The 20,386-nt window shown below is 42.2% G+C and overlaps 1 protein-coding gene across 1 annotated transcript in view; it reads left to right on the top strand.

The window, feature by feature from the left end:
* Positions 1 to 20,228, top strand: part of LOC116397958 (putative uncharacterized protein MYH16) — a 78,875-nt gene extending 58,647 nt beyond the window's left edge. The window contains exons 7-23 of the mRNA XM_031873898.1: positions 2,343 to 2,399; positions 8,196 to 8,282; positions 8,884 to 9,129; positions 9,254 to 9,371; positions 10,642 to 10,769; positions 10,899 to 11,095; positions 11,180 to 11,312; positions 11,399 to 11,615; positions 11,706 to 11,842; positions 12,008 to 12,111; positions 12,991 to 13,183; positions 13,265 to 13,468; positions 13,589 to 13,714; positions 13,816 to 13,986; positions 16,176 to 16,376; positions 16,461 to 16,607; positions 19,085 to 20,228. Coding sequence (XP_031729758.1) covers positions 2,343 to 2,399; positions 8,196 to 8,282; positions 8,884 to 9,129; positions 9,254 to 9,371; positions 10,642 to 10,769; positions 10,899 to 11,095; positions 11,180 to 11,312; positions 11,399 to 11,615; positions 11,706 to 11,842; positions 12,008 to 12,111; positions 12,991 to 13,183; positions 13,265 to 13,468; positions 13,589 to 13,714; positions 13,816 to 13,986; positions 16,176 to 16,376; positions 16,461 to 16,607; positions 19,085 to 19,237 — 2,619 coding nt within the window. The 3' untranslated portion in view covers positions 19,238 to 20,228. The remainder of the gene's footprint in view (positions 1 to 2,342; positions 2,400 to 8,195; positions 8,283 to 8,883; positions 9,130 to 9,253; positions 9,372 to 10,641; positions 10,770 to 10,898; positions 11,096 to 11,179; positions 11,313 to 11,398; positions 11,616 to 11,705; positions 11,843 to 12,007; positions 12,112 to 12,990; positions 13,184 to 13,264; positions 13,469 to 13,588; positions 13,715 to 13,815; positions 13,987 to 16,175; positions 16,377 to 16,460; positions 16,608 to 19,084) is intronic.
* The last annotated feature ends 158 nt before the right edge of the window (positions 20,229 to 20,386 follow it).

The following is a 20,386-nucleotide window of genomic DNA, read 5'->3' as shown; positions in this document are numbered from 1 at the left end:
CCTTATTTATCGCTGTTGTACAACCATCAGGCCTCATTTGTAATACCACTGATTCGACCTGCATCATCATCACCCACAGCATAAGGCTTTGACCGGGTCAGCAGGACCTGTCATCACCTGGCCAATCAAACAACCATGACTTTTACTGTTGGAAGCTGTACTCTGCCATCTGAAGGCATTTAAGAAGAACAAAGCAGCAGATTCCAGCCCAGTCGCAGGGACCTGAAGAATGTGAGCATGTGTGGACAGTATGGTGGACCAACATCAGCAGGGGGTCTGTAAGGCTGTGTCTGGTGCAGAGGCCGGGCTTGAAATTGTTTGGCTCTTGTTTTCCCTCCAAATGACATGGGGGGGGGGGGATCTCACAGGATATAACTGCCCACGGTACTGAGCTATGAGCTACCACAGCTATGAGGTCACATCTGATTGCAATTTATGGACGATTATTATATTTTCAGAGTGCAGAGGAAAAGAAGAAAGCTGAAACTTTAAGCACTTACAATTTTGGAGATTAAACCCTGCAACCATTCTCAGCAATGGTGGGCTAATCATTCCATCAGTGCTCATCAATAGAAAGCTATGTGGATCATTTCATTGAGAAAAATTCACAAAATCAATGTATAACCTCTTTCTGCCATAGAGTTGTCCAAATTGTGTTAATCCATAGTGTGGCTCAGACATCTTAGCACTGTTAGTACACTATATTATCTACAATTGTATTAGAGCCATAATATTTATTTTGAGGCTGTGGAAAGTAGGAATTTAACAAGAAACAGATATATGAGTGGGAAACTGAGAGAAAAAAAGCTGTGCATGCACAAGGGGGTGTGGACAGCAAAAATGCTGCAGGGGATCAACAGTGAAGCCGTGTGTGAGTTTGTGAGCGATTGTGTGTGTGTGGGACAGTCAGTTGGGCTGCTGCTGCCTCACCATGGCTGTTCTCTCTACAGAGGTCCTACGCTGGCATGTGAGTTTTTATTCCACTTTTTATGTCTCTCTGTTTGTGCTTAACATTTAAAAATACTGTGGAGAAAAGGATGAAGTTACGTCTTGTTTGTAGTGTCAGCCTACAACATTCCCGACCCCACTTTTGGGACATTTCTGAGAAATCTAGACAAACTCCCCTTGCATTAACAATGAATCAAAGAAGGTACAACTGCAGGATGATTGCCTGTCCGTGTGTGTTCATTTTGTCCTTAGTATGTGATACTGTTATGTTTGGGGAGCTTTGGGAGCCGTGTAGCCGCTGAGTGGCTTTCACCACATCACTGAGTGTAGGTGTTGTTGCTGTGAATGGCCCTGGGCTACCTGCCATGTCAGACACACTTCCTGACATAGATAGACGCTGCAGATAGCGCAGAACATGACACAACTTGGAAGGGTGCTGCCATGTCGGGAAACTAGCAATAACATTTTATCAGCAGGACAAAATGCGGCTTTGGCACGAGATTAGTGGAATGGAAATGTACTGTGATGATTTATTAATGTTAGATCTTTCTCATTGTTTTGATGGTTGGAGCACAATCAGATTAATATTAGGAGCATTTAAAACATATAAGGCTATGCTATTACTATTAAATGTAGTACATGAGGAAATAAGTTACATTCACCACTGATTGCACCAGTACTTTGAGTATGGTACCACCACCAGTGTATTTTTGATTTGCAAGGCTGAAAAAAAAATTCTCATTTGGTCTACACCAATTTTTGAAAAAAAATAGACTATGACCCCACTATTTGGCATTTAAAATCAGTGTATTAACAATGAATTAATGCTTTGTAACATGCTATGAAGCAGTTAAGTGGACATTTATCAAGTATTTTTCAACTATATATATATAAATATATACAGTATTTATATATATATCTATATATATCTTGTAGTGTGAATTGAATTAGTGACAATCATTTGACAACTACCGTGATGCTGCTTGGGAAAAGCATCACTGACATCCAGCAGGACTGTAAAACCAAGAAAAAGCAAAAACATAACACAAATTCCTCGAATGTCATGGAAATGGCAATGATGTGTTTTGGTCTCTATAGCAGACCCAGCCCTGGGCCAGAATACAGATAATGATGGTTGCTACGGACATTCTTGCCCTAAATTGCTACCTGAGGAAAAAACCAGGGGCATTCCAAATCCCTAGAGTAAGGAGAGAGTATGAAACGGCCTCACAACCACACAAGTGCTGCCCTGAAATAGCAAACATTTGTTCTCTGTCAGAATGATATAGGGACCGTGAAACCAGAGGATAACACCTCAACTTCAGTTGTCATATTTCATACTTTATTTTTTTCCCGTTCCACTGAAATTCATGTCAACATTCTTCTCTCTTCAGGCTCGCATTGAAGAACTGGAGGAGGAGCTCGAAGCTGAGCGGGCCATCAGAGCCAAGGTATAGTACACAACTGTAAGGCACAGGTACCACATCTCCCCTCCCCCTCCATGAAACAAAGAGCAGATGAGCCTTCAGGCTGCAGGGTAGATAAGAGGATGCCAAGCAGCCTGTGGTGTTGAGAGCTTTTTTGTGGATTGGTGGGAACACTGAAAGAGAAAAAAAAAAAAAAGATAGCTGATCTGTTGGCAGCCGGGATACGTGTGTAGGTGCTGTGCCTCTGGTCACCTCAAACTATCTCCACCTGTGATAATAAAGTCAGGGGGGAGGGACCTTGTGTTTGTAGTTAACATACAGGGCAACCCCAGAGGCCAAGAGGGACCTCAACATCCTTTTTCCTCATTCTTATTTTGCCCCCTCTTTCTCTATCCCTCACACACACACACACACACACACACACACACACACACACACACACACACACACACACACCCACACGCACACACACCCACACAGTGCACCTTCTGTTTCTTGTAATCTCACCCTGCTCTTAGAAGCAAATCAGAAGAAACAGACGATTTTTTTCACCTTCCTTTTCGGCACAGCAACGTTTCCAAGACATTTTAGTGTAAAGAGTTTGCCTTATAAAGCTAATCTACTAAGGTGGGCGCTTTAAGTGCCTGTTGTTTCAAATCAGACCCTCTTAAAGCGTGTGTGTATATAAGCCAAAGAAACTGGTTGCCCCTCTTAAGACCTGCCTGCAGTTTTCATGTTACAGTCGGTAAAGGTAGAAATGCAGAGGTACATATCTCCCCTTGAGTGTTGACTAGAGCGACAGTGGGCCCAAGGGCGTGTTTTGCACAATTCTTCCCACTCTGGGTGGTATTCCTAATGGTGCTAACCGGGTCTCGGCCCCCCCCCCCCCCCCCACACCAGTCTGCAAAGCCACAGAGCATTGAAAGAGGCAGGCAGAGACATGCAGGTCTTTATCTGTTCCGCAGCCTGGGTCTTCAGAGGAGCTCAAACACAACATACCTCTGCTGCAGACAGGCGTGCTATTGTTTGACTCTGCTCATCAGGTCGCACAGGGAAGATATCATCAGGAGGTACAGGCTGACAGACAGCACTATTTTCCATGGGATCTTCCCCCAACTGGAATGTCTGTCATACACACATACTGTACAGTGGAGTGTTCTCAGAAACACACACACACAACCAGGATGTAATATTTAAGACAAATACAGATATACCATCAATATCTTTGCACTCTCCTCGTCAGGATGGAAACACGTTAAATTAGGTGACACGAAAAGTCAAAACAGGCTAAAGCAATCGCCACACAATCCCCATTTCTCCAGATCATAATTCATGCTTTCTTAAAGAAAACAACACCTGAAACAGAGAATCAAATGTCCGACCCTAACCCCGCGCATGACGGGATGCTTCGTCATTAACGGACAATGCATATAGTCAAAATCAACGTAATTAACACAATGATGAGAACAAACTCACATGAACCAGTCACATATATTTATATGACAACAAAGCATGACAAATCAATCCAGCAACATTTCAGCGGTAAAACACATATTCCAACGCAAACTGAAGAGCATTCAAATATTATTCACATCAGAGGGAACAATATTAACCATATCATAAAAACGACACCATAGACAAATGAACACAGTAGTAACGCTACTGCAGATGTAAAAACACAAAAGCACTTCACTTACCAAAGCTGCTGTTCACTTAAAGACAAAGTCCATCCTCCTTTCCTTGATTACAAAGTGTTCAATAACTCGAGACTCGGGTCTCTCCAAAAGTTTTCAAAAGCACCGTAGCTTGTAAGTGTCCTGTCGTGCTATGGTGTCGTGTTGCTGCCTTGGTTAGCCACCTCAGGTTAGCGTAGCTCCAAACAGCTCCAAACACCAAGACGCTCACTCACAAATAAAACGCATTCTTAGCCAGAACATGTGCAACGCTTCTCCGACGCTGTCAGCCAGGAATACCGTTCGTACAAATCCTTTTCCTGGCTGGGTCAGGGCTGCTAGCTGTGGGGTTGGCCGACCCTTTCTTACGAAGTCCATTTTTTCTGGAAATGTGCTTCTTGAGAAATCCGTTTCTCCTCCTTCAGCCATTGAGTGTTAAAAAAACAAAGCTAGGTTAAAAAAAAAGAACCTACACCAAGCAAAACGCTAAAAATTTCATGTCAATATCATAACTTCTTACATATCTTTCAACTTGAACTGTTACTACTACGACTAACTTCTGCTAGCTGCTTCAGCGTGACAACAGTCACGCTGGCCCACTGACCAATCACACCGCACGTTAATGCTGAGCCAGCCGCACGTTAATGCTGACGTACTTGTAGACTACTTCGGTAGCTCTGGCACGTCAAAGAATACGCCCAACATGTTAAACTGAAAATCTGATTGGTTGAACACTATGACAATCAACAATATCGTCCCCATTTACTTTAATCTGCAAAGTCTACCTAGCAGGCCTCTCTTCTTACCTAGAGACACAGGGGTGAAATCTGATTGGATAAAAGCTCTACTTAAAACAAGCTGCACTGGAAGCAGAGCAACTGAGGAAGACAGAAGGCTTTGCTGGCCCTGACGGCCCACCACTGTGTTCAGGGTAGGATACTCAACCTTATAGATGTTAATAAACCTGGGTGTTGATATGTAGCTGTGGCCAGGGAACAACCCCCATCACACAGGAGGCAGAGGGCGCAGATGGTTTCTACAGAGCACATATGCAAACATGCATTGCACAGGCTGAACAGAGGCACAATCCTACTCCTTCACGCTCTTGTGCAAACCAAGAAGAATCTCCCTCCTGCAGCAGGAGACTTTGGGTGCACTGACTTTCTATTAGCAGGTGAGTGGTTTTGGGTGGTGCTGACCCGGAGGAGCTGTTGACTCAGTCAGTAGTGCAGAGGAGGGCGATGAGTGAGCCGAGCGCTAGGTGTCAACCCTCTACACAGAGCCAGGGTTGTATACAAAGAGGGAGGGGTTGGGAGGGGTGGGGGCGTGAGCTGGTGGCCCACAGGTTGGGGGTGTGGGGGGTGAAAGAGGAGCCCCCCAGTGAGTATCATCTGTTTTCCCTCGTTCTGCCTGAGGTGTGTTGACGGCTGTGGCTCATTGCTGCTATCAGGAAGGCCTGAGAGTCTTTCACAGACCAGTCTCAACATCTACGGCTGCCTTAAGAACAGCTGTAAAAGATCTGTGTAAAAACAAGTGCTTTTAACTACAGAGCGCTGTGGCTGAGTGTAATGGCCCAGCATTATAAACTCTCTCCATGTGTGCTGTACCACGTTTGTGTGTGAGAAGGGTCTCTCTGATGACTTTGCTGAGGAGTATATCATTCATACATTTCTGAAGCTTTACGTATGTATTTTATTTGTTTTGTATTTATGTGCAACACTTAATTAAACTTAATTATTCTAATGTAAGGTATAAAGTTGTATTATACTGCATATTAAATCGTATTATACTAGGTTAGCCAGTGTGGATTTTGAGTGTGATCCAGATGTATATTGACAATGAAATTTGTATGATTTTTTTTTCTTTTCATTTTGTCTTTTGTTCTGAAACAGTATTGCATTCATAAGATTTCAAAACATTGATTCGACTGTTATATTTGAGTCACTTAAAGATTTGGGGTTAGTGTTAAAATAAAGCATATATTTACTTCCTGCCCCCTTTTTAAGTTGAAGCTGCACTGATAAAAATCTTTATATCTACTGCCCACAACTATATAATTTGGTTCATTCTCACCACTATCAGCAAGTGCTGAGTTGGTGGAGAGTGAATATTGGACTTACCTTCAACAGGACACGCCTTCAAATGAATGCAATGTTCCCATTCTGCTGCATGTATTAATAGGAATAGGAAATTTGCAAACATGTTAGCCATAACAACTTAATGTTGTGATTATGACAATGTGTTTACAGCTTGTTAAGCTGGAGGATGTTTATCAGTGAACGGGGTACTGGATAACTTGCACAGGAAACAGGAGTTCACAGATAATATTTGGACTGTGTGACAGCAGTTAACCCCTGCATTGCTCTGATTGGATACCAGTTTCTCTGCTGGCCTCTGACCTCAGGAAAGATCACTTCCCCCTATGGGCTGTCAATCATACTGATCCCCTGATGGGTAAATATCCTGTCTGAGGAGGAAGGACTGCTTCAGGGCCAGAACAGTCGAGGTGTTCATCCCATTGATTTGACCAAGGAATGTTAATGCATATTTAGGTGCACGAAAACACTTATTACGATAGTATGACTTGCTCTCTGGTGGAGTAGGAATATTCATTATTGTGACTCCAGATAGAGGATCAGTCCACTCATACATTGTGATCATACATACTGTACACTGTATCATAACATACAGTAAATCCTAATGGTTTAGCCTAGTGTAATCATCTCCATTTAGTATCAAGTTTTACCCTAAATGTTCCATTAAACTCCACTTAAGCCCGAGCGCCCCCTTTTCTGGGGGCTATGGAGAAAGTTTAGCATATACCGTCGTAAAAAAATACACTTATCACAAACAAATATGATGTTGCACATCAGATTAAACAGCAGAACCTGGGCTACAAGAATATGTAAGCCTTTTGTACATGCTCCAAACACAACTCAAACAAACAACTAAATGAATTACCAAATATCAAAATCCATATAGCACCACCTACTCAACCCACTCGCCACATTTCTGGCTCTACCGCTGTGGTATTTTATGCAATGCGCAGACACGATACCTCAAAAGAAAGCAGACACAGATTCTGGACATATACATCAAATCCAGCTACAACAAAGCATCAGCGAGATATGAGCCAAAGAACACCAACAACAGAAATCGCTTCATCAAACGATAGTTGTAAAATGTCTCTTACCTTTGCTGTTGATATGTTTATATATATATGTAATTCCACACTGAAATACGTTACAACTACGTCCTGTGTTACACTAAAATCATTCCGGGCGTTTCTACGTTGCTGTGAGTCGAAGCAGGAAGTCTGAGAATGGCCTTGCGTCACAACCAAGCATGTCTCACAGGACGGCGCACTGCTGATTCTGATTGGCTAACAGTGCTGTCAATCTCATTTTGGTCGATATAGCTAAATTCTATTGGCTCTAAGGCTTCAAATGAGGTGTCAATCACTGAAATCGACCAATGGGTTGCTGAGACAGAGCCCTGCGTACTCACAGGAGGCTGACATCGAGAAAAACTCCAGTCTGCAGAGAGACACAGAGAGGACTCAGAGAGGATTCTGGCTTTCAAAATGAAGCCAAACTGCTGTATTTGGATGTCTTGAACACCATTAGTGATATACAAGTGAAATATATAGTTTGGTACATGAGAAAATTCAAATGGCACACGTGCCAAAATTACCATTTTGGAGACTTCGCCTGAACTCTCTGTACTAAAACCTCTCTAATTTTGTTCTGCTTCACTTTAACAAAGTCAGACTTTGCGGAGAGACTGTTCACATATTGTGCTATGATTTGGGAGAGGTTTAGACCTGCAGCTACATCATTCCAAGGAAATAATAATCCTGTAAGTGCTTTCTTTTTTAGGCGAACCTGAAACTTTTCAATTTGTGCTGTGTCCCATCTTCATTTGCTCTTAACCAGTAACATATACACTGATATTTACACATCTGAACAAATCTCACAAGTGTTCCCTTTATTATAACACCAACGTTATTCAAATAGACCTTGTGGTTGCAGAGATATACTCTTTTTAGTATGGGTATGCAATTTTCGAGCAGAGGCCTAAAAAATAGGGTTAGGGTTTAACATTAAATGACTTAATAACCATTCTGGAACTGCTCTGTTTTCGGCAGGTGGAGAAGCAGAGAGCAGATCTAACCAGAGAACTGGATGATCTCACTGACCGACTGGAGGAAGCAGGAGGGGTCACCGCCTCACAGGTGAACTCTATCAACCCGTTCTCATTCCCAACGCTTCAAATACGGACGCTTGGTCAGCACCCCTTGGGGACACTTTTTATCTCACTGTGTACTCCTTTATGCCTTGTGCGTTGGTGTCAGACACCATGGGCTGTGACGAAAACGTATGACACTATATACAGTACATTCTAACAGACACACACACACTGTACACATTCTTTTAAGCTGCACTAGATTATACACTATATGCTTTTTGCCAAACGGTAGAGGAGAAGCTAACTTTTAGCTCTCAGTTTAGCATAAAGAACTGAAAGGGGAAAACAGCTAACCTGGCTCAGTGTACAACATACACATATCAGCATGTGACACTACATAGCAATATTATTTTGTGTTGATTTTAGAAATTCAAAGAAAACTTCCATTCAGAATTGGTTATTGAGGACATTTTGGCATTCCGATGTTAGAAAAATCACTCAAAACAGAGGACTTTGAAAACTCCTCACATGAGGACATATGCTGTGCATGATACAAAGAAAAGTATACAGTCTTGTGGGTGCCTTAGGACATTAGTTGCACAGCCTTCAAAACAGAACCTGACAACCAGCCTGTGTGTGATTTACAGATGGAGGTGAACAAGAAGCGAGAGGCTGAGCTGCAGCGTCTGAGGCGAGACCTGGAGGAGACCTCTGTCCAGTCGGAAGCGCTGGCTGCGTCTCTGAGGAAACGGCACGGTGATGCCATGGCAGAGCTGAGTGAACAGTGTGAGGCTCTGCAGCGGACCAGAGCCAAACTGGAGAAGGAAAAGCAGAACCTGAGGATGGAGGTGGATGAGCTGGCTGCTTCTCTTGAGAGTCTGCAGAAGGCCAAGGTCAGGAAGTTAGGTCACATGTAATGCAGTTGATAATGAACTTACACTGTCACAATGTTCTTTTTTTTAAACTTTTTTAACTTGAGTGTAACATGTGTGCTGGTGTGTTTGTGTTGTGCTGCAGACGTCTTCAGATAGCCAGATGAAGAAGCTGGAGGAGCAGCTGTCAGAAGCCAACAGGAGAGGAGACGACCTGCAGAGGACCCAGACTGAGCTCAGTGTGGCCAGGAACAGACTCACAGGTACCGTTCACCTGTCACATCAGGAACAGACTCGCAGGTACCGTTCACCTGTCACATCAGGGACAGACTCACATGTACCGTTCACCTGTCACATCAGGAACAGACTCGCATGTACCGTTCACCTGTCACATCAGGAACAGCCTCACATGTACCGTTCACCTGTCACATCAGGAACAGACTCGCAGGTACCGTTCACCTGTCACATCAGGGAGAGACTCACATGTACCGTTCACCTGTCACATCAGGAACAGACTCACATGTACCGTTCACCTGTCACATCAGGAACAGACTCGCAGGTACCGTTCACCTGTCACATCAGGAACAGACTCACATGTACCGTTCACCTGTCACATCAGGAACAGACTCACAGGTACCGTTCACCTGTCACATCAGGAACAGACTCACAGGTACCGTTCACCTGTCACATCAGGAACTTTGTTGACAAAGAAATCTGCAAAAAAAAACACTGAAGAATAAGACTGCAAGCAAGCAAACATGGATGTAAACAATGTAATTTTGCAATAATGCAATATATTAAAAAAAATGCCTTGCAAATGTTTCATGTGGATGAAAATGATGCAACCTTTATGTTAGGCCTCAAGAGTACACACAATGTGTTTTGTTGAGAAACACTGAATAGTCACATGAGCTTTGTTTGACTCGCAATTGAGAGTATCACTCGGGTATCCTGACTTTTATTCTCTAAACTTCCCATAATGTAACTCAATAGTGTCTTTACGTTGCCCATGTCTTTGAATACTAAACCAAGAATACTCAAGTGTTGTTACACTTGTTTTGTGAGAGTTGAAAGAGCTCTTCCAGAACACAGATGGCGTTATACAACTGTAATTAGTGGCTGAGTTGTACTGCTAATGACTAGCTAATTAACTTTGACATATAACACAAGTGGTAAATGGAGTGTACTTGTATAGCGCTTTTCTAGTCTTTTTGACCACTTTGGTGAGGAGCCCCTCTATAACAGAATAACATGACTTTTACCTTGTTTTCAATGGCAAACAAATCAGTTTACTTATTCCCCACAGAGCAATGCAACAGACACAGAATGAGTCATCAACGCTTCATTTAGCTATTTTATCTACTGTATCTTTCTTCTGTTCAACTTTTCTTCTCTGGATTATGTATGCACATGAGCTGTTGTCACCAAACAGAAATGATAACAAAAGAAATCACATTGTATGCTAGTTTTTTAACAGAACTGTTATGTGGTATGCTACAGTGTGATAATCAGTTTCCTTGTGTGTCCTGTCAGCTGATAATGCAGACGTGAGTCGACAGATGGAGGAGGCGGAGACCAGAGCCAGCCAGCTGAGTCGCTCCAAGGCTCTGCTCCAATCCCAACTGGAAGAACTGAAGAAACATCTGGACGAGGAGGTCAAGGTCAGTGTGTGTGTGTGTGTGTTTAGAATGGAAGTCTGAAAAGTAAAATATCCAGTATGCAAATACATTTGAACAGATCCCTCACCCTCCCATTTCTGTATTCACATGTGTCTCTGGTGTGGCTGCCAGTGTAAGCAGGCAGTCAGCAGCAGTCTGAGCTCTGTGCGGCAGGAGTGCGAGGTGCTGAAGGAGCAGCTGGAGGAGGAGCAGGAGAGCAAGCAAGAGCTGCAGCGTCTCGTCTCCAAACTCAACAGCGAGGTGACGCACTGGAGGACCAAACACGAGTCGGATGCCATCCAGCAAGCCGACGAGCTGGAGGACACCAGGTACGTCAAATTAATACTGGCGGTCATCCGTCACATTTGACCTTTGAATGTATTTCAGTGGTCGAAATAATGTATGTGTCACAGGAAGAAGCTGGCAACCAGACTTCAGGAGGCCGAGGAGGCTGTGGAAGCCACCCACGCCAAATGTTCCTCGCTGGAGAAAACCAAACAGAGGCTGCAGGGAGAGGTGGAGGAGCTCTGCATGGACCTGGTGAAGGTAGGAGAGGATGCATGTTGTATATACGTGTTGCCATGCCATGAATGTCTTTCTTGTTGTCTTTAAGCATATGTTCCCTGTCCCAGGCCAGCAGCTGCGGTCAGGCTCTGGATAAGAAGCAGCGAGTCCTGGAGAAGCACCTTGGAGACTGGAAACAGAAGTGTGAGGAGCTGGTGGCTGAGGTGGAAGGCTGCCAGAAGGAGAGCAGGCAACACGCCAGCGAGCTCTTCAAACTCAAGACGACCCATGAAGAGTCTCTGGAGCAGCTGGAGGCCCTACGCAGGGAGAACAAGATGTACCAGGGTATGAGAGTACACGTATGACGTTTTAAGGAATAGCTGAATAGTACCCTTAGTTTAATTTGACTTGTGTGTGGCTTTTCTTTGATGACAGAGGAGGTAGCTGACCTTACAGACCAGCTTTCAGATGGAGGTAAAAGTGCCCATGAGCTCCAGAAAGCAAAGAAGAAGATTGAGATGGAGAAAGAAGAGTTACAGGCCTCACTGGAAGAGTCTGAGGCAGCTTTGGAGGTACATAGCTCCAGCTAATCTGCCTATTAGCTGTGCTAATTGGAGCCTATGGTGTTGTGCAGTACGCTTACTCTTAATTAATCTCATACCCAGTTTTATTTAATTTAATAAAGTTTCGATAAAATCTCCCTGGTTTTTCTTTTTCCCTTCCTTGCCTCCTCCCAGGTCGAGGAAACCAAGGTGCTGAGGCTGCAGCTGGAGTTGTCTCAGGCTAAAGGAGACCTGGAGCGCAGACTTCAGGAGAAGGAGGAAGAGATGGAAGCCGCTAGGTACCTCAGTTTATGCTCAATCCTTCATTTTCCACTCCACTGTCCCATTCCCTTTTAGAATTCATTCTAAATGACTGTCTGGTGCCTGAGTATATAACTATAAATGTAAACTTGTAACTGCTTATTGACCCAACAACCTTGGGTCTATTAATTATTGAGGAGTCCAAGTTAAAAAATACTTAGGGTGATCAAGCTTTTGCAGTTATAGTTCCGTGGTTCTTAGCATGAGGTCAGCTGAAACTGTCTCTGCTCTGAAATCTTGTCTTAAAGAATTTGTTTATCTGTTTTTTTGCCAAGAGTTGGATGAGTAGATTGATAGCACTCTAATACTTTTATGTTGAGTGTGAATGCACAGCCAGCTGAAGATTATTTTAGCTTTACGACAGAGGCAGGCTAGCTGTTTCCCCCTGTTTCCAGTTACTAAGCTAAGCTAAGCTAAGCAGCTGCTGGCTGTAACTTAATATTTAATGGGATTTAAATTGGGAATTATATGAGAGAGGTATTGATCCTCTCATCTAACTCTCAGCACAACAGCAAATCAGTATATTTCCCTAATTGTTGAACTATTGTTTTAATGTGACTTTGTTTTACTGCTGCTTATTCCATGTCAGTCTTGTTATCTTACTTCTGGATATCATTTTGTGTCTAGCCTAAAAACTGAAGATACCTATAGCACTAATACTCTGTAATTCTCTAACCCTTATTGTTTTGGTCCTGTCCTATATCTCCATTTATTTCTTCAACAAAGTCATAGTACATTATCTTCAGAGGTAAGGCCAGTCTCATTAAACTGCTCTATTACTGTCTCTGCAGTGAGACCAGCACAACTCTTCTCTGTAAGACCTCTTCTTTCAATCCATCCCTCTCCTCCTCTGTCAGAAAAAGCCACCAGAGGGCGCTGGAGTCCCTGCAGGCCAGTCTGGATGTGGAGGTGAAAGGAAAGGCAGAGGGGCTGAAGCTGAAGAAGAAACTGGAGGCTGACACCAACGAGCTGGAGCTGCAGGTGGACCTGCTCACCAAGAACAATGCAGAGATCAGCAAGAGCAGCAAGAAGATACAGCAACAGATTAAGGTGTGACGGATGACGTACCGTATGTTTTTTTAATTCTGTCTCCCTAGAAGCTTACTGACTGAATCATTGTCCCTGTCCCAGGAGCTGCAGGCCCAGTTGGAGGAGGAGGTACGGAGCCATGAGGAGTGCAGGGAGGAGCAGGGGGCCATGGAACGACGCTGCTCTCTATTGGTCAGCGAGGCGGTGGAAACTCGTGCAGCCCTGGAGAGCACAGAGAGGGCCCGCAAGGCCCTGGAGACGGAGCTGCAGGAGGCCAGGGAGAAACACAGCGACCTAAACAACCAGGTGATATGTCATGTCTCTCTGCTTCAGGGTCCAGCGGTGGCATCAGCTAAGAATCAACTCTGTGTTGGCAGAATCGCCATAGATTGATGACTTTCTCAATGTTTTCTCTTGTGTGCTCAGTTCCAGTTGGCTCTGAGTGGGAGGAGGAAGCTGGAGGTGGATCTCCAGACTCTGCAGCAGGAGCATGAGGAGCTGCAAGGAGCGCTAAGAGGATCAACAGACAAGTCCAAGAAGGCCAGCTGTGAGGTAAACCACACACACAGACAATTGGTATTGAGATATTACAGCAGTAGAGCTACTTAAGGTAAATGTATTTTAATTTCAAATGGCTGGTTTAACTCTTTCAGTTGGCGCGAGTGGGGGAGGAGCTGCGTCTGGAGCAGGAGCACGCACTCCACCTGGAGAGAGTGAAGAAAGGTCTGGATGCTCAGATCAAAGACATGAGCAGCAGGCTAGACGAGGCCGAGCAGATGGCTCTGAAAGGAGGCAAGAAGATCATCCAGAAGTTGGAGGGAAAGGTACGGAGTCACGTGTCAGTCTGGTTTGTCAAACAGAGCAAGACATTTTGACAACTACTGCCCTTATAGCCATGAAAGCTGGTATAAATCTTCATGACTCCTTCAGGATGCTGAGTCTGACCCCCCCGACCTTTCCTTTAGCACCACCATTAGACGAAAATGTCCACATACACAAACATGATCAAAATCAGAAAAAAAGGAATTTCTGCAAAGCAACAAGCACCTTTCTTGGAAAAGGAAACAGATACAGTATATTCAGCATCAACATCCCTTGGGCAGAACATTGCCAAGTATATTCCATGACCAGATCAACCTGCTAGAGGGCCCCAGGGAAAAAATGAGCTGTGGGCCCCTAATGACCCCCACAATGTTCAATCAAGATATAAAACCTTTAGCTACCAGCTAGCAGTGGCGGACCGTGCATTGTATACCTGGGCCTTCACTGCTGTCCTGCACCTGAAACAAAGCTACGGTTATTATTTGTTTCATGTAAAAATGAAGCTCAACACCTATAAATACATTAACTGCAGAGTGCAGATATATGAATATGCCGAGGCTGCGTCTCCTCTCTGCTCTGACTGCAGCAGCTGGGACTGCTGTGCGAGGCTGCTGGGAGACTAGCCGCTTGTGAGTGCTTTGGGGCGGCTCATGGCAGCACCCGCTGCTCGTTCACGACAGTGCAGAACGTGCTTTCAGGTCAGAGTCAAAACACCAGAAAAGTCTCCAACAGCACCAGAAAAAGTCGCTAGATTTGTCACTAGTAGTGTTTGACAAAAAAAGTCCCCATGAGGGTTTGGAAAGTCGCCAGATTTAGCGAGAAAGTCGGCAAGTTGGCAAAACTGGCACCGGCTAAATATGTCCCCAGAGCAACATTGGACGTAACAATAGTTCCTATCACATATAAAACCAAACGAAAATCCATCTTCATAAATACAAGTTGTACAAATAATAGCCATTGAGTGTTAAAAAAACAAAGCTAGGTAAAAAAAAAAAAAAAAATCTACATCAAGCAAAATGCAAAAAATGTCATAATTTCTTCCATATCTTTCAATTTGAACTCTTACTACTCCGACACAGCACCGCACCTGAAAACTGAGCTGCACGTAATGCTGACGTACTTGTAGGCTCTGGCACGTCAAAGAATACGCCCAACATGTCAAACTAAAGATCTGATTGGTTGAACACTATGACAATCAACAATATCGTCCCCATTCACTTAAACTGCAAAGGGATTCACTTGAGAGTCTGCAGGCCTCGGGCCTCTCTTCTTACCTAGAGACACAGAGGTGAGATCTGATTGGATAAAAGCTCTACTTAAAACAAACTGCACTGGAAGCAGAGCAACTGAGGAAGACAGTAGCTGTGCAATGAGAAAATAAGATAATGGGAAAAATATTTTTATAAATTATAATACACGTAGTGTATTTAAGAAAAATTATTAAATTATAAAATAGCTATAACTTTGTGATTCTGTTTAGGCCAGCAGAGAAGGCCTTGCAGGCCCTGACGGCCCACTACTGGCAGCTAGGTTAGCTGGAACACTATCTACCTGCCTGGTTTGTGGTGTGTCAGTTAGTTTATGATGGTTTGGTTGAACCTAAATTAATTCAAGAAAATGCAGCAGCGTAATATCAACTTAAATAATACAGATGTTAATAGTAGATTTTGACCGAGGGCCATACAACACGAGACATAATGTAAAATGCATGAGCCACCTTAAGGTTTCTATTGTTCTTTGATTACCAAACAAATGTGCAATTAATCAAATTACCACAAAAATGAATGCAACCAAGGGAATCTGTGGCCTTTGGGGGGTCTGGAATGAGCAGATCCCTGTTTATTGGCCCAATGACCATGTTAAGGACAAACCAAACTACTGGTCACACTCAGAATAGCAAGATTGTTATGATTGTATTGGTTCTGTCTAACCCTAAAGAAAATCATACCATAATCATATTAGCAATCTTTAAAGTGGCATGTCACATGTTTTTAATTGTCATGAGGAGTACCACTCAACCTGAGACAACAGCTGTTTAATGTCTTCTGTGACTCTGGAGGAGCTTTCTTAAATCCGACAAAATAACTCAGATGATGTAATCAGCCAGACTACAAATTCTCATGAATGTAAACAACAAGTAACACTTGCTAAAGAATTAGAATGAAAGTCACAGTTGTGTGTCTGTGTGCAGGTGAAGGAGATGGAGCTGGAGTTGGACTCGGAGCAGAAGCGGCACGCTGAGACGGTGAAGACGCTGCGGAAGAACGAGCGTCGTCTGAAGGAGCTGCTTTTCCAGTCAGAGGAGGACCAGAAGAACCAGCAGAGGATGCAGGAGCTGGTGGAAAGGCTGCAGAACAAGATGAAGGCTTACAAGAGACAAGTGGAGGAAGCTGTACGTCACCTCCTCCTCCTACTCACTACCTATTTGGCATAAAGTGCATCACTTGATGATATTCTTGTCTGTTTGTCATTGCAGGAGGAGCAAGCTAACATGAACTTGGCGAAGTACAGGAAGACCGTCAATGAGCTGGATGACGCTGAGGAGCGAGCCGACATTGCTGAGTCAGCACTCACCAAGATCAGGACCAAGAACAGGGGCAGTTTTGGAAAGGGATACTCCTCTGTAAGTACCACCAACCAGATCATCAGCTGATGACTAACAAGTCATCTTCTTCAACGTTGTGGGATTCTGTCGAGACAAATATGCTTTATAGTGTTTTTTATTGTTATTCAGAGTTAGAATGTGAATCTAACCATCCAGGAGTTAGCAGTTAGAACATATTTCTTAATTTTGCTATATCAAGTGATTTTCATCCTATAATTATAGGAGATGATCCTTTATTCTTTCCATTGTTCACACCAATTTACAGCTTAGGAGAGTCAAACAAACCTCAAATGTAGTTTTAGAACCACAAAACACAAATTAAGTGATTTCATTTGGTGCTGATGTGTATTGATGAAGAGTTTGAAATGTATTTCATGAGAAGTAGAATGAAACTCCAGTCAACCAGAAATGCTTTGGTGATCCCCTGACTTATTGATGTTTTTGTTTTAAGTGAAATGTCTCCATAATTATTGTATGGATGGAAATTTGACACACGTTCATGTCAGGACAAATTGTAGTGATGCTTTTCCTCTAACACCATCATCAGGCCAAAACGTATATTAGTTTATGAACAAATACCTGCAAATCTCATTATATTCAAATCTCAGCTGTACTTTATGGTTAGAGCTATGTTAGCATGCTAACATTTTTTAATTATACCGGCTAATAACCTGCATGTTAGCATTGTCATTGGGAACATCAGAGCAGAGCAACTTTTTATGTTTAAGTGTGGATTTCATTCAACTTAACCTATGAATAGTGTATACGGTGCATGGTTCCACATTCACTGAGATGAAGTCACGCATTAACAGAACAATCCTTAACTCTATATTCATGCTGTGTTCACACCAAGCAAAGCAAATTTTGGCCTCATGTGCAAGTTTAACCACAGGATTGTTTGTGTTTATTTGCAACTCTCGCCGACGTGCAAGTGAAGGAGGAAGACTGACCTCCATGTAGATAACAACAATGTTTCATAACCTCTATTGATGCCACTAACCGCTTTGTACATGTTGTGGAAGCCCCAGTTACATTGGAAAACCAAACAAACCAGCAAGACACTAGTCATCAGTGTATGAATGGGTGTGAATGGGTGAATGATGACAAGTAGTGTTAAAGCGCTTTGAGTGGTTGGAAAGACTAGAAAAGAGATATACAAGTACAGTCCATTTACCATTTACTACCCAAAGGCATTTCACCGAGCTGTATTCTCTGTATCGAGTACGTCTGCTGGTTAATTACAGAGGTATGAACCCAAATACACAGATCAAAACAATGATGAGATCACTACATAATGATGCAGATTGTAAGAAGTCTGAATTTATGCTTCGTCTGTCCACAAGGTAAGAAGCGCATTTTAAAATGCTTGTTTTCTAAATGGAGTTTGGTTTGGTAAGTCCTAGCTATGCTAACGTAGCTGCTCCATTAACACTTACAATAAAGTCATCTAGGCATAAATACAGCAGCAGCTTTATTGATTATACCATAGACTGTCTATGGTTTATATACGTACATACACTACACACACACACACAGATTTTTGTACAGTCTCTGTACCAATATGAGGTACTATTGTTGAGCTCTGGGTGTCCACAGATGGCTACAATATTTTTTTGTCCTCCATTTCTGATTAAACAACATCAGCACGTCAGTGACGAAAGTAGGAGAATCTCTGATATGCTGTCACGACACAGCATTGAAATATTTCAATTCAAAAATGTGAACGACACATTTTGTGTATTTGTGCCTTTGGTATTCCATCATTTGGGTCACCCGTCATAATTTTGCATCTATTCGCGTCTTTAAATTGACTTTGAATGTAATCGCTCTGCTCAAAACATTTGCTTCGCATTTGGTGTTAACACACCACATGCATCCTTGAGATATTCTCCTTAAATATAGTGACCAATTATTATTATACAAGCTCTTAAAGTTCAATTATAAATTTGAGTTATACATTTTTCAAGTCTGATTTGTCGAACTCAGACAGCTGAAGCGTCATATAAACTTTGGAATACATTCATACATATATTGAGTACTGTGGATTTTGTCCCCATCACTTCCATTTGAAGGGCTTTATGAAAAAGAGATCTTAACGGACAGTGTGAACAGGAAGAATGAATACACCAAGCAATTGTCTTAATACATATTTGAATTGTTTTTAAATTATCCTTTAAATAAACTGATTTTTATGTACAAAAAAGATGTCCTTTATGATGAGAATAAAAGCGCATTAATTGTCTTACATATCTTTTTACATGATATTAATTGTTTTTATGTCAGGAAGTGATAATGTATGATTGTTTAAAAATGGATGGTAGTACACTTATAATATTTTTGCATTTGATTATTGACTTGCAGTTTCATATCAAGAATCAACTAAAATGACACTGTTGTTTTTGACTTTGCTTTAAATAATCACTGAAATCCCCAGTGATTTTGATAGCATTGTTCGCTCTGATTAATGACTGTGAGGTATGTCTGTGCTCCATCAGGGTTACAGCACTCCGTACCCTGGCCTGGTCAGGTCACCCAGCTCTGTGGGCTCAGAGGGCAGAGGGGAGAAGATCCTCAATGACGACAACGAGTCCGTCAGCTCCCTCATCCCAGCGTATCTCAACTCTCTCAAAAAGCTCATGGTTGATTAGAAGCCAAGCTGTGACGTGATCACGGTCAGCATTTCAGAGTACCGATCCAACTCTCCAGGCACTACATCACTCCAGCTCTGACGCCTGTTGAAGAAGCGAAACAAGGCACAGTATGAAGTTTGAAACATCAGAGAGGCTGAAACTGCAGTTTCACAACACATGCAGGTCTTTACACATTCAGTGTGTGTCACCTGTTTGTGTATCGTACTTTTCTACAATGTACTCTTTCCTTCCTCTCTGTCTGCAAGATCCTGACTTTAATAACACACGCCAACACACTTTTATATCCACTGCATAATGTAATATTAGTATGTAAAAACAGATATGGATAGAATATGGAAAACTGTACTGTAACTGTGTTCTAAATTCCCCAAAAGGTAGCACTTTATTACAAGCAGTTCAAAATCATTTATGAGCCAGATTATTATGAACATCATTAACATATAAATTGTTTACATTTGTAAACAAAAATAATAAATAGCAGTTATTCTGAGGTAGCCTATAAACTATTTATCCTTTATAAATGGTATACTGTCAAAACATTGTTGTCTCTATGCACAAAAAATGCAATTCATAACAATTTATTCAGTAATGACTCATTGAACTGGACTAGAAGGTAGAAGTAATGACATAGTGAGCACTATATTCTGCAACTTTAAATAGCTAACTAGAAACCTTTATTGCATGTTCTACTAGCTAGTATGGAAGAATATTGAGGCTAGTAAATATGTAGGATTTTGGAGAACATGGATCGGCTAGCAGGTTAGCCCAGAAGTCTAATGTTAGCTTAGCAAGTCAGCTTTTGCCGATTCCTGACAGTGATATTATGAAGACGACAATGTTTAACATTTTATACTACTACTACTTTATGTACCTTTTGATGAATTAACTCAGCTACAACAGCAGCTATTATGTGTTCAGTCAAACTGGTGAAGCTTACAGATTATGTCATATATATATATATATAGACATATATATACATACATATAGACATACATACATACATATATATATCGACATACATACATATATATATCGACATATATATATATACATATAGACATATATATATAGACATATAGACATACATATATATATAGACATATATATATATATACATATAGACATATATATATATACATATAGACA

Source organism: Anarrhichthys ocellatus, unplaced genomic scaffold, assembly GCF_004355925.1.
Source record: "Anarrhichthys ocellatus isolate YVR2014 unplaced genomic scaffold, GSC_Weel_1.0 scaffold76, whole genome shotgun sequence".
In the NCBI taxonomy this organism is placed as follows: Eukaryota; Metazoa; Chordata; class Actinopteri; order Perciformes; family Anarhichadidae; genus Anarrhichthys; species Anarrhichthys ocellatus.
This window is presented reverse-complemented; position numbering and strand designations above follow the sequence as displayed.